Here is a 16,978-nt window from a genome sequence, read left to right as displayed (position 1 = left end):
TGTTCATCTTGTTGATATTGCTGCAAAGAAACCTTTGGGGAAAGTTAATAATGTTCTTATTATGGTTAACAATAACCTCGTCCCCGTTGATTTTGTTGTTTTGGATATTGAATGCAATGCATTTTGTCCAATTATTTTGGGAAGATCGTTTCTTAGAATTGTTGGTGCTGCTATTGATATAAGAGATGAGATTATTAAATATCAATTCCCACTCAAGAAAGGTATAGAACACTTCCCTAGAAAGAGAAAGAAGTCATCTTATGACTCTATTATTAGAACAGATTATGATGTTGATGCTTCTTCACTTGATAATACTTGATGCTCGCATTTTTACTGCGTCTAGCTGAAAGGCATTAGAGAAAAACGCTTATGGGAGACAACCCATGTTTTATTTACAATAAAAAAATGAGTCTTGGAAGTTATTCCTACTGTAATGACCTCTCCTTATAAATTTTATTTCGTTTTTGTACAAAGGATAACCTCTAATAGGAAGAAAGTAATGTTTGGGGAAGTTGCTGTCCTGAAAATAGGTTCTGTGGTGTTACCATAAAAATTCGTAAAAATAGCCAGAGGAATTCTGAGCTGTCATTTTTTATGCATATGCTCCAGGTTATTATCTAAATTTCGTTAGTTGACCACTTTTTGAGATAAGCAACAGAGGATTTTCAAAAAAAAAGATCTTTACCTGCTATTCTGTTTTGACAGATTTCTGCACTATTTGCATTTGCCTCTTAAATCTCTTTCTTTTTGAGTTCTTTTGATCATATAACTATTTAAAAGGTTGCTACAGTATGATTTAATAGATGTTTGATATATGTTAGTACTGAACCCAAGTGAATTTGTTTATTTTGATTGTACTAATGCTGCTAATAAAGAATTGTGTTAATTTTTGTATGAAGAAAGTTTTCAAGTGTAGGGAAAGAAGAATGATGTGATGAGATGAAGAATGGAAAAAATCTCAAGCTTGGGGATAACCCTGCACCCCAAGACATATTCAAGAGGTACAAGCGTCAAAGCTTGGGGATGCCTTGGGCATCCCCTCTTCATCAACAAAGCAACATGTCATCTCTCTGTGCGCTATATTTTTATTGCTTCATACACCATGTGTTGTTTTTGAAGCGTCTTTATTTTTGTTATTTTTCTTTAGTTTAGTTTTGTTTTCTGTAGCATATGTTGGATCCTGGCACATTTGTTTTGGATAAAGACCCGCTCCGTTTTAATTGCATAGAACGCACTAGTTTTCGCTGTTAATGTTCTGCGACTGTTCTAGTTTTCTGTACTTCATTTAGCTCTTGTTCTTTCACTTGAATTTTGTTCAAAGCATGTTAGTGTTATTTATTTGTGCATGATTAGCTCTCTTGTCCATATTGTATTTCATCTCTTAGAGTTATTTTAAATAAGTTGATTGGTGTTGGATACGAGTAAAATATTTCATGACTATAGTGATGCAAAAGGAAGCTTGTCTAGACTGTGGCATAGACTTTGGCATGTCATGTTGGATGCATGTTATTCTTGTGATATGCTTAGTACTTATTGTTTTAGCATGACTTGTTTCAAATTTCTGAGATTGCATAATGTGTGATTGAAAGAATCATGTGTTGTTTCTATCATAAAAGAATAATATTGTGGTATTCTCCTTTGATGCTTTATTGGGTTGACTTGGCGCATGCTTACACCATGTTATGACTATAACCAGTCAACTAAAGCCTCTATGATCATTTTGTTTTTGACTTGTAATATCACTTTATGTTTTTATTGATAATGTTTTGTCGCTATGCATGATTATGGTCATTATTGCTCTCTTAGTTGGTCGCTCCCAGTCTTTTGCTAGCCTTCGCCTGTGCGGAGTATGATCACTACTCGTGCACCCAGCCACCATGAAACAAAGTTTGCCAATTGTGTCCACCATATCTACCTACTAGCATTATTTCTATTCCAAGTAATTCATCATGTTTTTATCTTCCAAATTAAATCTTGGCATGAGAAAATAGTCAGTAAAGCTCTCACGAACTTGATGGCATATATACTTTCTTGCACTTAATAAATTTGATCATTGTGCCTATCTTATGAAGTTTATATGTTTGCAAACTGCGAGTTGGGAGTTAGTAGAACCATGCTTTCATGGGGAGCACTTTCGACATTGCACTTATATTCAGTTGATGTCATGTTCTTTTGTCTATGGATGCCTAGCGGTGCGAAATAAAATGGAATCAAGTCCATGGAGTTTGTATATGAGTTAGGGAAACGCCTGGGCCGCTAATCTAAGCCATGCATCATTCATGCTAGAAATTTACAGCTAAGCCATAGTGAGCATTCTATGAAGCATTTGCAATAAAAGTTATACCAATAGTAAATAAAAAATTGCTGAGGTGCTCACTGTCTGTTTGTCTTGTCATTTTGGCATGGGATTGCTCCACAAGAGTACCTCTATATCATCGGGCAAGAGGTACCCCGTTGGCGGTTCTCAATTACAATGGCAAGGACTTTTTGGAAGGTTTACAAAACTTGTTTATCTTGCTTACTCTCCAAATAGTATCTCCCTTTTACTTTATGTTGAGTCTTCACCTTCTACTTTATGCATCGATTAAGAGAGCATAGTTGTCATTCTTAGTGCAATGTGCATAGTCCCAAAATTATTATTGATTGATTCATGATTGTGCTATTGCTTGCTCTCAAATTACTTGTATCTAGTCACCCTCTGAACTTTGAAGGTGTCCTTGCATTTATGTTTTGCTATTCCATAAGGACATGTTGAGTACTACTTTATGCATGCTCATCTTGTTTGAAGTAAGGGAGATTTACCATGAGTTGCAAAGATTTGAGTATGCATATTTTTAGAGAGGAATATTTGGACGCCAACTAAAGCCATGTTCACATGGTGGAAGTTTCAGCTGGGCAAAAGTCCAAATATCTGTTGTCCTTGCTTTCCCGGTATGGATGTCCAAAAATTTGAGATTCACAAAAATTAAGAAATCAAATGAGAGTCATCTCCTAGTACCATTGTATAGGAGGCAAGGAGGCACCCCTTTGTGACACTTGGTTAAAACATATGTATGTGATGAAAATCGATGGAGGTCCAAGCTAATTAGGACAAAGTGTGAGTGTGAGCACTATTAGTATATTATGCATGAGGCAAGCAAACTTATAGGAAATAATCATGCATAAGCCATACTATTTATCACTACCGTTGACATAAGTAGCACCTCTCGAAATAAATATTTTCAACACTCTTATTGCTTTCAAAATAAAAAGCCCTAGCACATGGGTAATCCCTGCTTCTCTCTGCGAAGGACCTTTCTTTTACTTTCATGTTGAGTCTTCATCTTCTACTTTATGCATCGATTAAGAGAGCATAGTTGTCATTCTTAGTGCAATGTGCATAGTCCCTAAATTATTATTGATTGATTCATGATTGTGCTATTGCTTGCTCTCAAATTACTTGTATCTAGTCACCTCATAAACTTTGAAGGTGTCCTTGCATTTATGTTTTGTTATTCCATAAGGACATGTTGAGTACTACTTTATTATGTTTACTCTATGATCATAATCACACAGTTGCTTTCAATGCACTATTATTCATGATCTTTTGTTTTAATTACTCTTCATGTTATAACATAGTTGCTAAGTTCGATTGAATTATATCTATCATGCCTATGTTAGAGTACTTAGATCCCAGCTCACAATGCTTTGCATGCATGATCAAGATTGTGTTGGCTTCATGTCACCTCAAAAATTATTTTGTTATCACTTACCTACTCGAGGACGAGCATGAGTTAAGCTTGGGGATGCTGATACGTCTCAAACGTATCTAAACTTTTTGATGCTCCATGCTTGTTTTACACCAATTCATATATGTTTTGTTTACACTTTGTTGCACTTTTACATGATTTCCGGCACTAACCTATTAACAAGATGCCACAGTGTCAGTTCCCTGTTTTCTGCTGTTTTTGTATTTCAGAAAAGTTATACATGAAATATTCTCGGAATTGGACGAAATAAAAGCCAAAGTCAATATTTTACCGAAACGAAGACAAAGTCCAGAGGGGGGTCGAAGAGGCGCCACAGGGCGGCTAGATCACCCCATGGCGCGGCCTAGGCCTGGCCCGCGCCTAGGGGGGTCTGGGCCCACCAGGCACCCCACCGACCTAAATCCTCCGCCTATTTATACATCTTCTCGGGAAAGCCCTGGATACCCGAGCCTCCATCCATGAAAAGTTCCGTCGCGGCCGCCATCGCAGAACCCATCTTAGGGGTTCTAAAGCTCTTCCCGGCACCCTGTCGGAGGGGGAAATCATCGCCGGAGGCATCTACATCGCCATGCCCACCTCTGAAGTGATGCATGAGTAGTTCATCCCTGGAATATGGGTCCATAGCAGTAGCTAGATGGTTGTCTTCTCCACTTTGTGCTTCATGTATCGATCTTGTGAGCTGCCCTACATGATCAAGATCATCTTTATGTAATCCTATATGTTTGGTTTTCTGGGATCCGATGAATATTGTGTACTATGTTGACATTGATTATATATTTATGTCATATGTTATTTGTGATCTTGCATGCTCTCCATTGCTAGTAGAAACTCTGGCCAAGTGGACACTTGTGACTCCAAAAGGGGGTATTTATGCTCGATAGTAGGTTCATGGCTCTAGTTTTCTGGGAGAGTGACTTTATAACTTCTAAGATTGTAGATGTGCTATTGCTACTAGGGATAAAACAATAATGTTTTATCCGAGGGTAATTCTATTGTTTACTTTACACACATTGCTTAATGCGATAGTCTGTTGCTTGCAACTTTATACTAGAAGGGGTGCGGACGCTAACCTGAAGGTGGATTATTAGTCATAGACGCAGTTGGATTACGGTCTATGTATTATGTTGTACTTCCCATAGCAAATCTCATAGTAATCATCTTGTCATGTATTGAATCGATATTCTATCAAATGCCCAGCTATAATTAATTTGTTCACCCAACATGCTATTTATTTATGGTGAGACACCTCTAGTGAACTGTGGGCCCCGGTCCTATTTTCTTTATTGATAAAATCATCTCATCGCAATCCTGTTCGTTTACTTTCCGAAAACATCTATTTCCACTCGATACGTCTAATCCTTTGTGTTCGGTGAACCGGTGAGATTGAAAACCTCACTTGTAAGTTGGGGCAAAGTACTTTGGTTGTGTTGTGTGAAGGTTCCACGTTGTTGTTGACGCCGGTAGTGCGCCCTGCCACTAGTCAACCGGCAACATCTTCGAAGTCACGCCTTTCTCCTCATCGGTCGATTAAACCTTGGTTTCGTACTAAGGGAAAACTTGCTATTGTGCTCATCACACCTTCCTCTTGGGGTTTCCCAACCACTTCCACAACAATCGACAACAAGATTGTCTGGCGCCATCACTGGAGCACCATCACTATCTTATTCATCACTTGATCATGTTTACTTCTTATTGTTTTAACCTTGAAGGCAAGATATGGTTCAAACATTGTCTATGGACAAATCCTACATGCAAAACGCAAGGCAAACATTACCCCATAGGGATTGCCAATAATTATCAAAAAACACACATGGGAGCTCTATGCACTTACGAAGGTGTTATTTCAAGGAGTGCCCGAGGTTTGGTCAAACGAGAAGTTGAGCCTATGTCAAGTATGTATTGAAGAAAAAGATCGAGTGAGATTTCATGTGTACCTTCAAGACATCAACATAATGAAGAAAGAAGAAATGAAGTGCAAGTTTAATATGAACCATCTCTAAGAGATCATGTGCTTGAATATTACCGTATTTATGGTAATCATGGATATGTGAAGATATGCCTAAAGACAGTCTCTCCCATATTGGATTATGAGGGAGAAATTCACAAGACTTCACGAAGCATGCATAATTAAGAAAGGCTTCCTATCTTGATGGTGTCAAGATCGTAATCATCTAGCTCAAGTGGAATGCGCAACGATGAGGTTTGTTCGATAGATTTTCTCTTTACCTAGGTGGGAGGCCTAGTTTTAAGATCAGTAAACATTCTATCAAGTGGGGCTCTCTGGTGAGTATCTTGATTGTATCGTTCGGAGAGAGCGCAAATCTTTGCATACTTGGCATCCTATTTCTTGGCTGTTATTTGGCATCCTTTTTCGGGGGACCTATTTAAGGGGCCTTCTTCTCCGAAGGTTACCCAATCTTTTGAACTCGTTCCCCTGCCCCCATTGTTGATCTTCCTTTGAGCTTGTTATTGATGGGATTTGTAGCATAGAAAAAAAATTCCTGAGAGATGAGAATGAAACCAAGATCCAATCTAGGAAGAGCCAAGATCTAATCTAAGAAGATGCAAGCGACGAGCAATATTAGATCCACATACCCTTCTAGATCTCTAAGCGAAAGTGTATTTAACGTGGTCGATGTAGTCGTTCCCTCCACGATCTAATCCGATCAGCATCGCGAGCAACACCTCTAAGTTATGCACACATACAACACAATAAAGTACCCTCCTTCTTCATCTAGCAAGTATAGGTGGAGAGGTAGATGGGATTTACATGCCAACAATGCAACGACGGTGGAGGCTATGGTGGAGAGCTCCGACAGGGTTTCACCAAGCTGATATGGAGGAGGAAACAAGAGAGCATAGGGGGTGACGGCTAGGGTTTGGTGTGTTGCTCTGCTGCCTCTCCCCTGTCTTTATATAGGCTAGGGGTTGGCCCAATTGCCCCCTTCCAAGCCGAGGGATGGTGGGGCCCTAGGGGAAAACTTACCCCATAAATTTCCCCTTCGGTGGTTCCCCCTTTAGTGTTTCCCTTGGGCTGGCCGCATGAGCCATATGGGGGCTTGTGTGCCTGGTCCATGTAGGCCTAGGCACACTCCTCGGACCATGTGAGTATATCTCTTTGTTACATGGATGAACAAATCCGAGTCTTGATACACATGCAAACCAACAAGTAATTTCTAATATATACCCAAAGACACCTTTATGATCACTCAATTATGAAGGGAAGTTTGATGCTTTCAAAGTATTATTACGGTACTAGGGAGTTTGTACCAAGGAGCTCCGTTTTTGCGCATGCAAATGAGCTCCTGTGCCAAGGAGCATGATTGGTGGTTTGTGCCAAGGAGCTTCGTTTTTTCCAAGGAGCTTCATTTTTGTGCATGCATATGAGCTCCTGTGCCGGAGGCGCCCACCAAGTTCTCTTCAACTGATAGGTTGTGCATGGTTCTATACTCTCTCTCATTTTGTACATCCTATAGTAAACTGACCGTACAACTATTGATCAATACATCACGGTTTTATTTCCATGGTATGTCTACCAATCCTCCGGCGTTTTCTTTTAATTCATAAGCATTACATTTTTATTATTCTAGCTTATTTCTATATACACAGTTGCAAGGTCCTTCAGGTAATAAAGGAAATGTGCTTATCTTTTTCACTACTAATCCATGTGCTGCTCCGAAATGACGGCAAAAGCCCTGGTACTTTCACATTAGTCCGTGCATGCCATGACAATCTTTAGACTTATTTTTTAACCCACCTGACATGTTATATGTTTCAGAGTTTGGAATATTCGGAATTCGTAAACAAAAAGAAATATTCAGATATCACATTTCATAGTTTCTTTTATCGCTTCCTGCTAACAGTGTTAAAGTAGATAATTTATCACAAGAAAAATTCTATTGAGCAACGAAACAAAATACTTATAATACACTTAACAAAAAAAATTACCTTTGATCTCCGCAGCAATCGTACTGGGTCTCATCTAGTTCTCCTAATGACATGACCCCGTTGATAATCTACAACACATAACTATGGCCAGGAAACCTTAGCCATCATTAACCAACGACTAGTCTAGTAGAGGCTCACTAGGGACATTGTATTGTTACAAACCGCACAAGTATTAATGTTTCCGCTTAATTTAATTCTAGCATGGAGTATAAACATTTATCATGAACAAGGAAATATGATAATAAATATATTATTATTGTCTCTAGGGCATACTTCCAACAACTATCTCCCTCTCCCTCTCATGATTCTTGCATCTATTTGAGAGAAAAGATAAAGGAGATATAGATCTACAAATATACCAATCAACATCATCTCTTAGTGAGGGGAACCTGTTGGATCTAGATTTTGGAGACATTTGGTACTCTTCTTCTTTGTTCTTTCTCTCTTATTCCCCCATAAGTTTTTATAGCTTTGGTGGAATTTGGGAGGGGGGTTTGACACCTAGTGTGTTTCAACTTTTCGATTTTTTGCACGTGTTTACAAAAGAGTGAAACATACTCGAAATATTCTGAAACTTGGAATAAAACATCCTCCAAGATGGATATGAGATTGATATTTGTAAACATTAAGGATTTTCTTATAATGTTTCCTCAGCACATGATCCATCCTCCCAGATGGACGGGATATCATCTCAATTGATACCATCCCCATGCTATGGAATTCCCGCATCAAAGATACTTTGAATGAAAATATCATTAAATATGGCATTTGAGAAATATACCTAAGTACGTAGGCATATTTATAAGGTGCATCATTGCATTTTTATATTGCATGATGCTAAGTCATTGAATACAATATTTTCTACACATTTTAGATTATCCTTCAATTTATGCCCACGGTCTAATGATGATATTATATAAATGTTTAGCATTTCATATTTTAGCGTATTTGATCATATTTCGTATACGTAGTTTGTTCCCGTCTCAATTTACCATATGTGGATGCTGATGTTAGTAATTACAAGGTTAATACTAGATTAGATCCTTGGAAATCAGTTCAAGGAATTTTGAGATACCTTTGTGGTTCTTATAGTGGTTTTAATTTGTAGCTTTGAAATACAAATACAAACTTGTTGGATTCGTTTATTCTAATTATGCTAAGTAAATTTCACTCGAAGGTTATGCTTCCACCATCGGTGTATCTAATCCGAAAGTGAGCATATGGCTATTTCTAAAGTATGCAATAATATTAATTAGTTGAGAGGTTTGTAAACACAGCCTTCTGGAGATATACCTTGCACTATGTACATATTATGTGGCATAAAAGTTCTATAAGACTTGCGAAGAACTAGATGTTCCATCGGATAGAAAATCATATTATTTTGAGATATATCACTATATTCAAGATTTTATTTTGAGGATGATACCAATGTATGCAATACAAGTACTTGTGATAATCATGTTGACACGATGAGTTAATGTTTTTAATTTTTTAGTTTTGTTAAGCTTTTGGTGTTCAAATATAGTATCAAGGGACTACCATGTACAATAGATATTATTTAATTATTGGATATATTGATTCTCAATATGTTTAAGAAGGAAATCTTCCCGAAGTGAAGATTGTGTCTGGTATTGGTGTGGACTATCACAATCTTGCTTTACATCCAGTTTTTTTATGAAACCAATTTTTTCACCATCTACATGACTATTTATCTATAACATGTTATAAAATATGCTTAGGTCAACGTAGTTATTCAGCTGTATACTTGGCCTTAACATTTTGTGGAGTCCAATTCAGACGGGCCCGAAGGGGCGTAGGCCGAAAACGAGTTTCTTCCTACAAACCTACCAAGGGTTCCACCAGTAACACGCAAGCCACTCCATCAATTGCTTTTATAAGGGGAACCGAGGAAAGCAGGGCTCTCATTTCTCTATTCCCCTTCTCTCTTCCACTGCTTTATGTTCCATTTCTACTTCTCAGATCTCCCGACACCCTGATTTTCCCTTCATCTCAACTTGCCCATCCGGCACGAGATGGAAGGAGAGGGGCTTTGTGATGAATCCCTTGTTATAAATCCACAACTTGTTGCATCGTTCACATCTATTTTTGGGTATCCCTCGCTAAACCCGAGGATCCATGGTGCCCTGTTGGTGGATGCCTTGACCTTATCGGCATCGTAGCAGTCCTCTGCAGGTACTATACCTTGACATGGTCCATGAGGTGCCCTTCAAAATAACCTCCAAAGTTTGGTGTACGCCAGATCTACTTAATCTTCCCATCCCCGAGGGAGGTGATGACTAGATCTATGTGGGCCTTTCGTAGTCCTCTCATTTGTTTGCACGTATCAATAAATCATTGATTTTCACTATTGGTCTTGACGGATTTGATCTCCCAAACCTTTATGTTTGGACGAATCACTTCAGAATTCTAACATTTGCTCTTAGATTATTCCAGAAAGGTTCGATGTACGCCAGATCTACTTACTCTGCCCCTCCTTGAGAGAGGTGATGACTAGATCTATGTGGGCCTCTCGTAGTCCTCTCATTTGTTTGCACGTATCAATAACTCACTGATTTTCACTATTGGTCTTGATCACTTCGAAATTCTAATATTTACTCTTCGATTATTCTAGAAAGGTTGGTTCGGAGAAGGGATAGTTTTCGCTTGGTTTTGCTCTTTACCTCTTTCTCGCTGGATATTCTCTCCTCGCTCTTCTCATATTTCGGGAAAATCCTACATTCTTTGTATATGTTATTTTTCTCATCATTGGCGCTTCTTCCTTTTGATGATGCACATCGCTATTTGAATGCATCATCCTTGTTTTTTTTCTTCTCTATGGGTATCATTGGTATCAGAAGGTTCAAGGCGTCAATTTGCTTATCAAGATTGTCTTGGTCGCTTCCTCCTTTATGCAGGTTCCATCATCAAAGCACGAAGTTCGCAGTTTCTTTTGGCTCAAGCGATCGACCCCGCGTTCAAGTGTCGTTCTCGTGCTGCAGGCGACGGTCATGTCGAATACACGAGCGTCTGGAGGTCACCAGGGAGATTATTAGGGCTTGGAGGTAATTAGTTTTTCTTTGATGGTTTGGAGGTAATTCCTTTTGTTCTTTGATACCATGGATGTAATATCTTGTTTCATTTGAGCCTTTGGATGTAATTTCTTTTTTCCTTAATGCCTTGGGTGTGATTTTTATTTTTATTTTCTTTGAAGCCTTAGATGTAATCGGGTTGTGTGTATCTGTGGTGACTTGGTTCTCCTGCAGGGAATTATCTTTAATATGGAAACAAATAAAATTAACGAAGCGGCGGATTGATGGCCAGCAGCGATTTGGACAGCATGCGATTACTTGTATGGAAAGGCTGGGTATTGCTAGCTGTCGCTGAATCAGTACTACCAAAGCAGAACCGTAGTAAACGGAAACGGCCGACGCACAGCAAAGCCAGGGCGCGATCGAGTGGATAACAGCCATCAAATCCCCACGCACAGCACGTACGCACGCACTCAAAGCCGCCAGCCAGCCAGTTTGCCACAGCTTGGTTCGTTTTCTTCCCTCTCTCCGTCACCGCCAGCCTGTCGCCCCTCCTCTCTCTCTCGCTGCGTACGTCAGGTATATATACATGGGCTTGGGCGACTCCCGAAGCTCTCTCTGTTCGCCGTCGATCCAACTTGCAGAATCCACCCACCGTCGCGCTTCTCATCGTCGTCTCTGGCGCGCGGCGTCGCCGGCCGTAAGATGAACTTCCTCGGTCGTGGCAGCAGGTTAGGATTGATTACACTTGTTTTTGATTTCTTTACTTGGAGTCTCCTCTGCTGTCGTTCTTCCTCGTCTTCTCGTATTTGTTTATTGCCTCTTGGCCAATTCAATAGATGTCTAGTGATCCCAATTCCCAACATTGGTGTTCCTCGCTTCGCTTCAATTTGATGATTTCCCTGTGCAGGAACCAGAGGACATTCAGGCCCAAGAAGAGCGCTCCAGCGGGGGACAAGGTACATACGAGCCCTACCTGTTCATTGCTTGTCCTGTTATATGCGAATCATGCATGGTGCTTGAAACAATGCCCTGGTAGATTACCTGCTTGCAGATTAATTCACACACGATCGCTCTTGTTCCTCAGGTTTTTTTTTTTGTAGAGTAGACGCTCCTTCCGTTTGTGAACAAAAAAAGGTGTTCTTATCATGTAGGGACGATAGCAATTGCATAATCTTTTTTTTCCTTTCACCAAACTGCAGAATCGGCATGACAGGGTGATTGATGAATTGGTGCTAGTTTGCTACTCTGAACTGCACCTGATGTTAGTACCGTGTTACACTAGACAATTTGAGGTCAATAGCTGTGAATTTGTTATGGTTTATCTGCGCTACCTACCCCTGGTAGCCAAAACCTCAAACTGAAACTGCAGAATCTGGCTAACCATTTCTTCTCTACTACCGGGTTAGCAGCCCTACCTCAAACTGAAACTAAGTAGGATTTTTCGTTGCAACGCCGATGCTCTAATGGCCACTAGCTGTAGGATTAATAGCACTGGGACTGGATGTAAATTGCGAATTTTAATTAGATGAGGGTCAGTAACTTATGGTGAAGATGAATGCTTTGGAACATAGCTGCCTGCATGTTTGTTGTTAACTTGTTATCCAATTGCTCAATTCGGAAAGCAAAGTTCAATGTAATTCAGTTACCAACTCGATCACCGCATTTGGTCGCAGGCCATGAAGCTGAAGAGGCACATCGACGCCACGCTTGGCAGTGGTAACCTGCGAGAAGTGGTCCGCCTGCCAGTTGGAGAGGATCTCAACGAGTGGCTTGCTGTCAACAGTAAGTTCTTTGAATCACACTTTGCGCTCAACAGTTGTTGCTTGGTGTTGCAGCGGATGCCTGACGGTATTGCAATATATTTGTAAAATCTTAGCTTGTCTTTATGATGAATTTCTGTCTCCAGCTGTTGACTTCTTCAATCAAGTGAACCTGCTGTATGGCACCCTCATGGAGTTTTGCACGCCAGCTACCTGCCCGAAAATGGCAGCCGGACCAAAGTATATTTCTTCAATCTTGGCATCTGTGGATATAGTAAATATGTACTATTTGTGTCATGATTTAGTACATAGTAATCTGTGTATTTGAATGTGTTACTGTACTTTGTGTAATTAACCAGAAGAGTTCCTGAAACAGGTACGAGTATAGGTGGGCGGATGGTGTCAAGATTAAAAAGCCTATTGAAGTGTCTGCGCCCAAGTATGTCGAGTACCTGATGGAATGGATCGAAAACCAGCTCGACGAAGAATCCATCTTCCCTCAAAAGCTAGGTAATTTATATTTTTATTAATGTATTGTAGAGTGCTAAAAAATGATTCAGAATTCAGGTCTAATCATATGCTCTGGTTCAAAAACTCTGCTGCAAACAGGGGCTCCCTTCCCTCCAAACTTCTGCGACGTCATCAAGACGATCTTCAAGCGCCTGTTCAGGGTGTATGCGCACATATACCACTCGCATTTTCAGATGATTATCAAACTCGAGGAAGAAGCACATCTCAACACTTGCTTCAAGCACTTCATGCTTTTCACATCGGTAAACCCCCTTCTTCATCTAGATAAAGTTGCATTCCTGAGCACTTTTTGGGAAATGATTCCTCTCTTGTGCTATATCGTTTACAAGTAAGCAACTGATTAGAAGATAAGTGTCGTCTAAGGAGAAGGAAAACAGAATAAACACATAGAATGTCCAAAATCAACTAGTAAATAAGTTCTGATCTGTTGACCTGATCACCTGGACCTATGAAGTCCGAAGCCAAGAACTTCAGTACTTCAGCTTTCCAGTATGGTTTTCCTTTAGCACCAACCTCTCCTATCATGGAATGAAAAATAAGTGAGTTTACTTTGGTAGTAGTTCGGTGCAATGATTCTATAATAAAATACCTTTCCCTTTTTTTTTAACTTACTGCTTTAGAAGCTGTGATCAATCATTTTGCATGCAAAGCCATCCTGCCTATATTCTTAATAAGAACATTTTGCAAAGGTTAATGATTAATTGTGACGCTTTCTGGATCAGTCTAACAAATAATTTTTTTAAATGCAGTAGTTTCTTCTTGATTGGTAGTGTTTATTCCAATTATCACATTTTTGGATTTTTGGACTCTCGAGCAAATTTTGCTGCAATTCAGTGCCACATATGGTTTATTCATATAATGACTCATATATCGTTGGACCTGTATTTTGGCAGGAATTCCAGTTAATCGATAGGTCAGAGTTGGCACCTCTCAGCGAGCTAATCGATCCCATAATACTTGGAAGCTAGCAGAGAAGCAGTGGGTGCGATGTTTCAAGAAATGATAATGCAAAAGTGCAGACATCGTTTTTGTTGCTTTTTAGTTAGTTTTCTCATCTGGTGCATGCACAGAATTTGCGTTTCTGTTTCCTAGATGATGTTAGACTTGCATGGACTACCTACATCTAAATTTTGGAAGTAGATTAAGGTTAGCTGCTGTTTGTGTATGTTGTCAGATGAGCTCCGATTCCCCGAAGCAGATGTTGTTTCCAGTTCATTTCAATGGATTGTCATTTTATCCATGGAGTTTCTCTTGATTGTTCCAAGTACACTAGTCGAACTCCAGTTGTTTCCTCAAAACGTCCTAGCCAAAATAATGATATCTCAAAGGGCATTTCTTAGTACTCCCTCTCTCACAGTTTATTAGACGTGTGCATTAATAATAATAACATATAACTAATGCTAACTTGATCAAATTTGTTAGGTTACCAAGAAAGTAGATTTTAAAATATGAGTTTGCATTAATTTGAGTACTCCTTCTGCTATCACAATTCTTGCAGTTAACATTACCAAAAATTTCAAGATTGTGTCTTGCGTTGAGGCAGACTATGATAATCAAGTTTGTGCCTATGTTCCTTTGGCTAACCAACCTCCCGAATTTTATGTTGGAATTTGGTATTAGCCTTAGCCCATAGCCTAATACATATTCTGAAATTCTCTTGGCCCATATGGATATGGCAAGGGTGAGCCTAAAGTTTAGTCCTACATTGCTAGTTGAGAGAGAGATGAAGTGGGTTATAAGGGTTGTTCTAGTCCTTACAAGTGAGTGGGACGAGAGAGCCCTCGCGCACTCCTCCGCCATTGCTGCCACGCACGTCAGCGTCGCGTCGTGGGTTGCTGCCCCGGACGTGGGCTGCGCTGACACAAACCCTAGCCACGGTACGAGACACATATGTGACTGCCTCTTTCTTGAACCTTACGACATCGCTGTCGCCTTCGTCATCCTCATCTCGTCCTTCGGCGTGCACGTACCGACGCTGCCTCTCGTAAACCTATACGGATGAGGGGCAATCTGGTTTTTGGGAAGCGCTTGTGCGCTACTGGCAACACAACATCGTCGGACGGCGAGTTCCCCAACGACCGCTTGCGCGCGGCTACTGGCAACACGACATCGTCGGACGACGAGTTCCGCGAAGATGATTTCTTCCCGTACGTAGACGAACTCTTCGGCAACCTCAGCATGGGACATAACCGATGCTGTTGCGGCGAACGATGGACCCTATATGTTTCTGTCTTTTTTGTCTCAGATCTTGCTAAAGTTTTTAGTTCTCTAGATTTAACTTGTTTAGATGCTATATGTTATTTTGGATGATTAGTTTTATTACTGTTTATGAGATCATACTATGCCACTTACTAGTTCGGACTAAACTGGTATGATAATTTGCTTATATATTTAACAATTTAAAAATCTGACTATAGAAAAATAAATTCAAGTAGCATTACCGTTGCTACTAGACCACCTCATTTTGATGGTTCGTATTATAAGAGATGACGCACGAGAGCAGTTCTCTAATTTTAAAGCATGAACTGTTGTAGGGCAACTTCGTAACAAAGAATGATCATCACCCTTGATGTTGACATGGGTGTATACATCCTGCCTACATCGTGTTATATCCACATAGATCTCAAGATCTTGAACATTTGGTTGGATCAAAATCTTCTAGCTTAAGTTCCAGATTTTGGATTGTGGAGAGTTGCTCCCAATCAACAGAGATCAATGAAAACAGAACATGTTTCTGGCATAGATGGATAGCTCGCCCGCGATTATGAAAGTAAGCACGTTTTTATCGTGTGTGCAATATTTTTATTTATATGCACAGGCACAATAGATAACAGTATGTATTTCTCTTCTTAAAGGTCGCAAGACTACTCGGCCATTGGAGGCCTCTCCCGGGGGCAAACAATCTCGTTCACACGTTTGGCAGCAAACAGTAAAATCTTCCTCCCACTTTTCACCTCAACCGTTGGATGTAGTTAAAACTTTTCTCACTCGTTTGGCTGTGAAAGAGTCCATGGAGTGTGGGACCTCCTACGTGCAGGACCCAGCGGTGAGAGACAGACATGCTAGCTCGTTCGGTCGCCTAGTCGCCTATCCACCAGAGGTGAGAGAATCTAGATCGAAGGAGGTCCTCAATCCTAGCCCCGCTCCTCGCTCCTCCTCTCCTCTCCAATGGCAGCCTCCTCTCCTCCCCCATTTTCGTTTCTCCTCTCTCCCCATCGACTGGATGCGGGCAGCCGGTCGCGGGCGTCGCCGTGCGAAGAGCAGGTGGAGCCGCATCAGCCGTCGCCTTGGGTCGCTGCCGCCGTCGCGCCTCCTCCACCAACAAGTCACGAATCCGTGACAGGACGGGGAGGATCTCGTCGTGCTGGTCCTCCTCCGCGTTGGTGCTGTGCTGCTCCCTCCTCGTGGTTGAGAGGGTGCTGCCGCTCGCCAGTAACAGGGGTAGGTAAACTGTTCAGAGCTAGCCGTGTCTCCCGATCCTAAATGCTCCGAGCTTGGATTGCGATTCCGATAGCATCTGATGATTGCAGGAGGCCAAGGAGGGGCTATCTAGAGAGAAAGACGTGGCTGGGGATCTACAGAGTGACCTAGCAGTTCCTCTCGGTTAGGGTTTTTAGATCCTGCTGTGCACTTCCAGTGGTCGTGAGGAGGACGGGAGAACAGAAATCAGAGCAGACGGTTGCACTTGCTGTTCAATATCAAGGTCCGTACCTTCCTCCCTTGGTTGATGTAGTTTGGAGAGCTCTAATTCACTCTCGAAGAATGTAGAAAACTGCATTACGGCATTGGGGACAAAGGATCTCCCAGTGTCCTAATTTTTTCTCATCCTGTAGCCGTATCTTCTAAAGGCGTCTCAATAAATTGAGCATATTTGGCTGATTACGTCCACGATTGCAGCTGGAGACAAGAGGCAGATCCAATATTGAGAGAAATCTAAGCTCTCGATGCTACCACATGT

The 16,978-nt window shown here is 40.7% G+C and overlaps 1 protein-coding gene across 1 annotated transcript; it reads left to right on the top strand.

Moving 5' to 3' along the window:
* The first annotated feature begins 11,358 nt into the window (after positions 1 to 11,358).
* LOC124698998 (MOB kinase activator-like 1A) lies at positions 11,359 to 14,187 on the top strand. Its single transcript, XM_047231378.1, has 7 exons — positions 11,359 to 11,457; positions 11,637 to 11,685; positions 12,403 to 12,511; positions 12,636 to 12,729; positions 12,866 to 12,999; positions 13,099 to 13,262; positions 13,914 to 14,187. Exons 1-7 carry the CDS (start codon positions 11,432 to 11,434, stop codon positions 13,986 to 13,988), a joined length of 651 nt encoding a protein of 216 aa, XP_047087334.1. The 5' UTR covers positions 11,359 to 11,431; the 3' UTR covers positions 13,989 to 14,187.
* Positions 14,188 to 16,978: the final 2,791 nt, after the last annotated feature.

Source organism: Lolium rigidum, chromosome 3, assembly GCF_022539505.1.
Source record: "Lolium rigidum isolate FL_2022 chromosome 3, APGP_CSIRO_Lrig_0.1, whole genome shotgun sequence".
NCBI classification, from domain to species: Eukaryota; Viridiplantae; Streptophyta; class Magnoliopsida; order Poales; family Poaceae; genus Lolium; species Lolium rigidum.
This window is presented reverse-complemented; position numbering and strand designations above follow the sequence as displayed.

Coding starts and splice junctions, on each gene's coding strand:
- LOC124698998 (XM_047231378.1), top strand. CDS start 11,432: ATGAACTTCCTCGGTCGTGGCAGCAG. Junction 12,512..12,635: donor CGAGTGGCTTGCTGTCAACA/GTAAGTTCTTTG, acceptor TTCTGTCTCCAG/CTGTTGACTTCTTCAATCAA. Junction 13,263..13,913: donor ACTTCATGCTTTTCACATCG/GTAAACCCCCTT, acceptor GTATTTTGGCAG/GAATTCCAGTTAATCGATAG.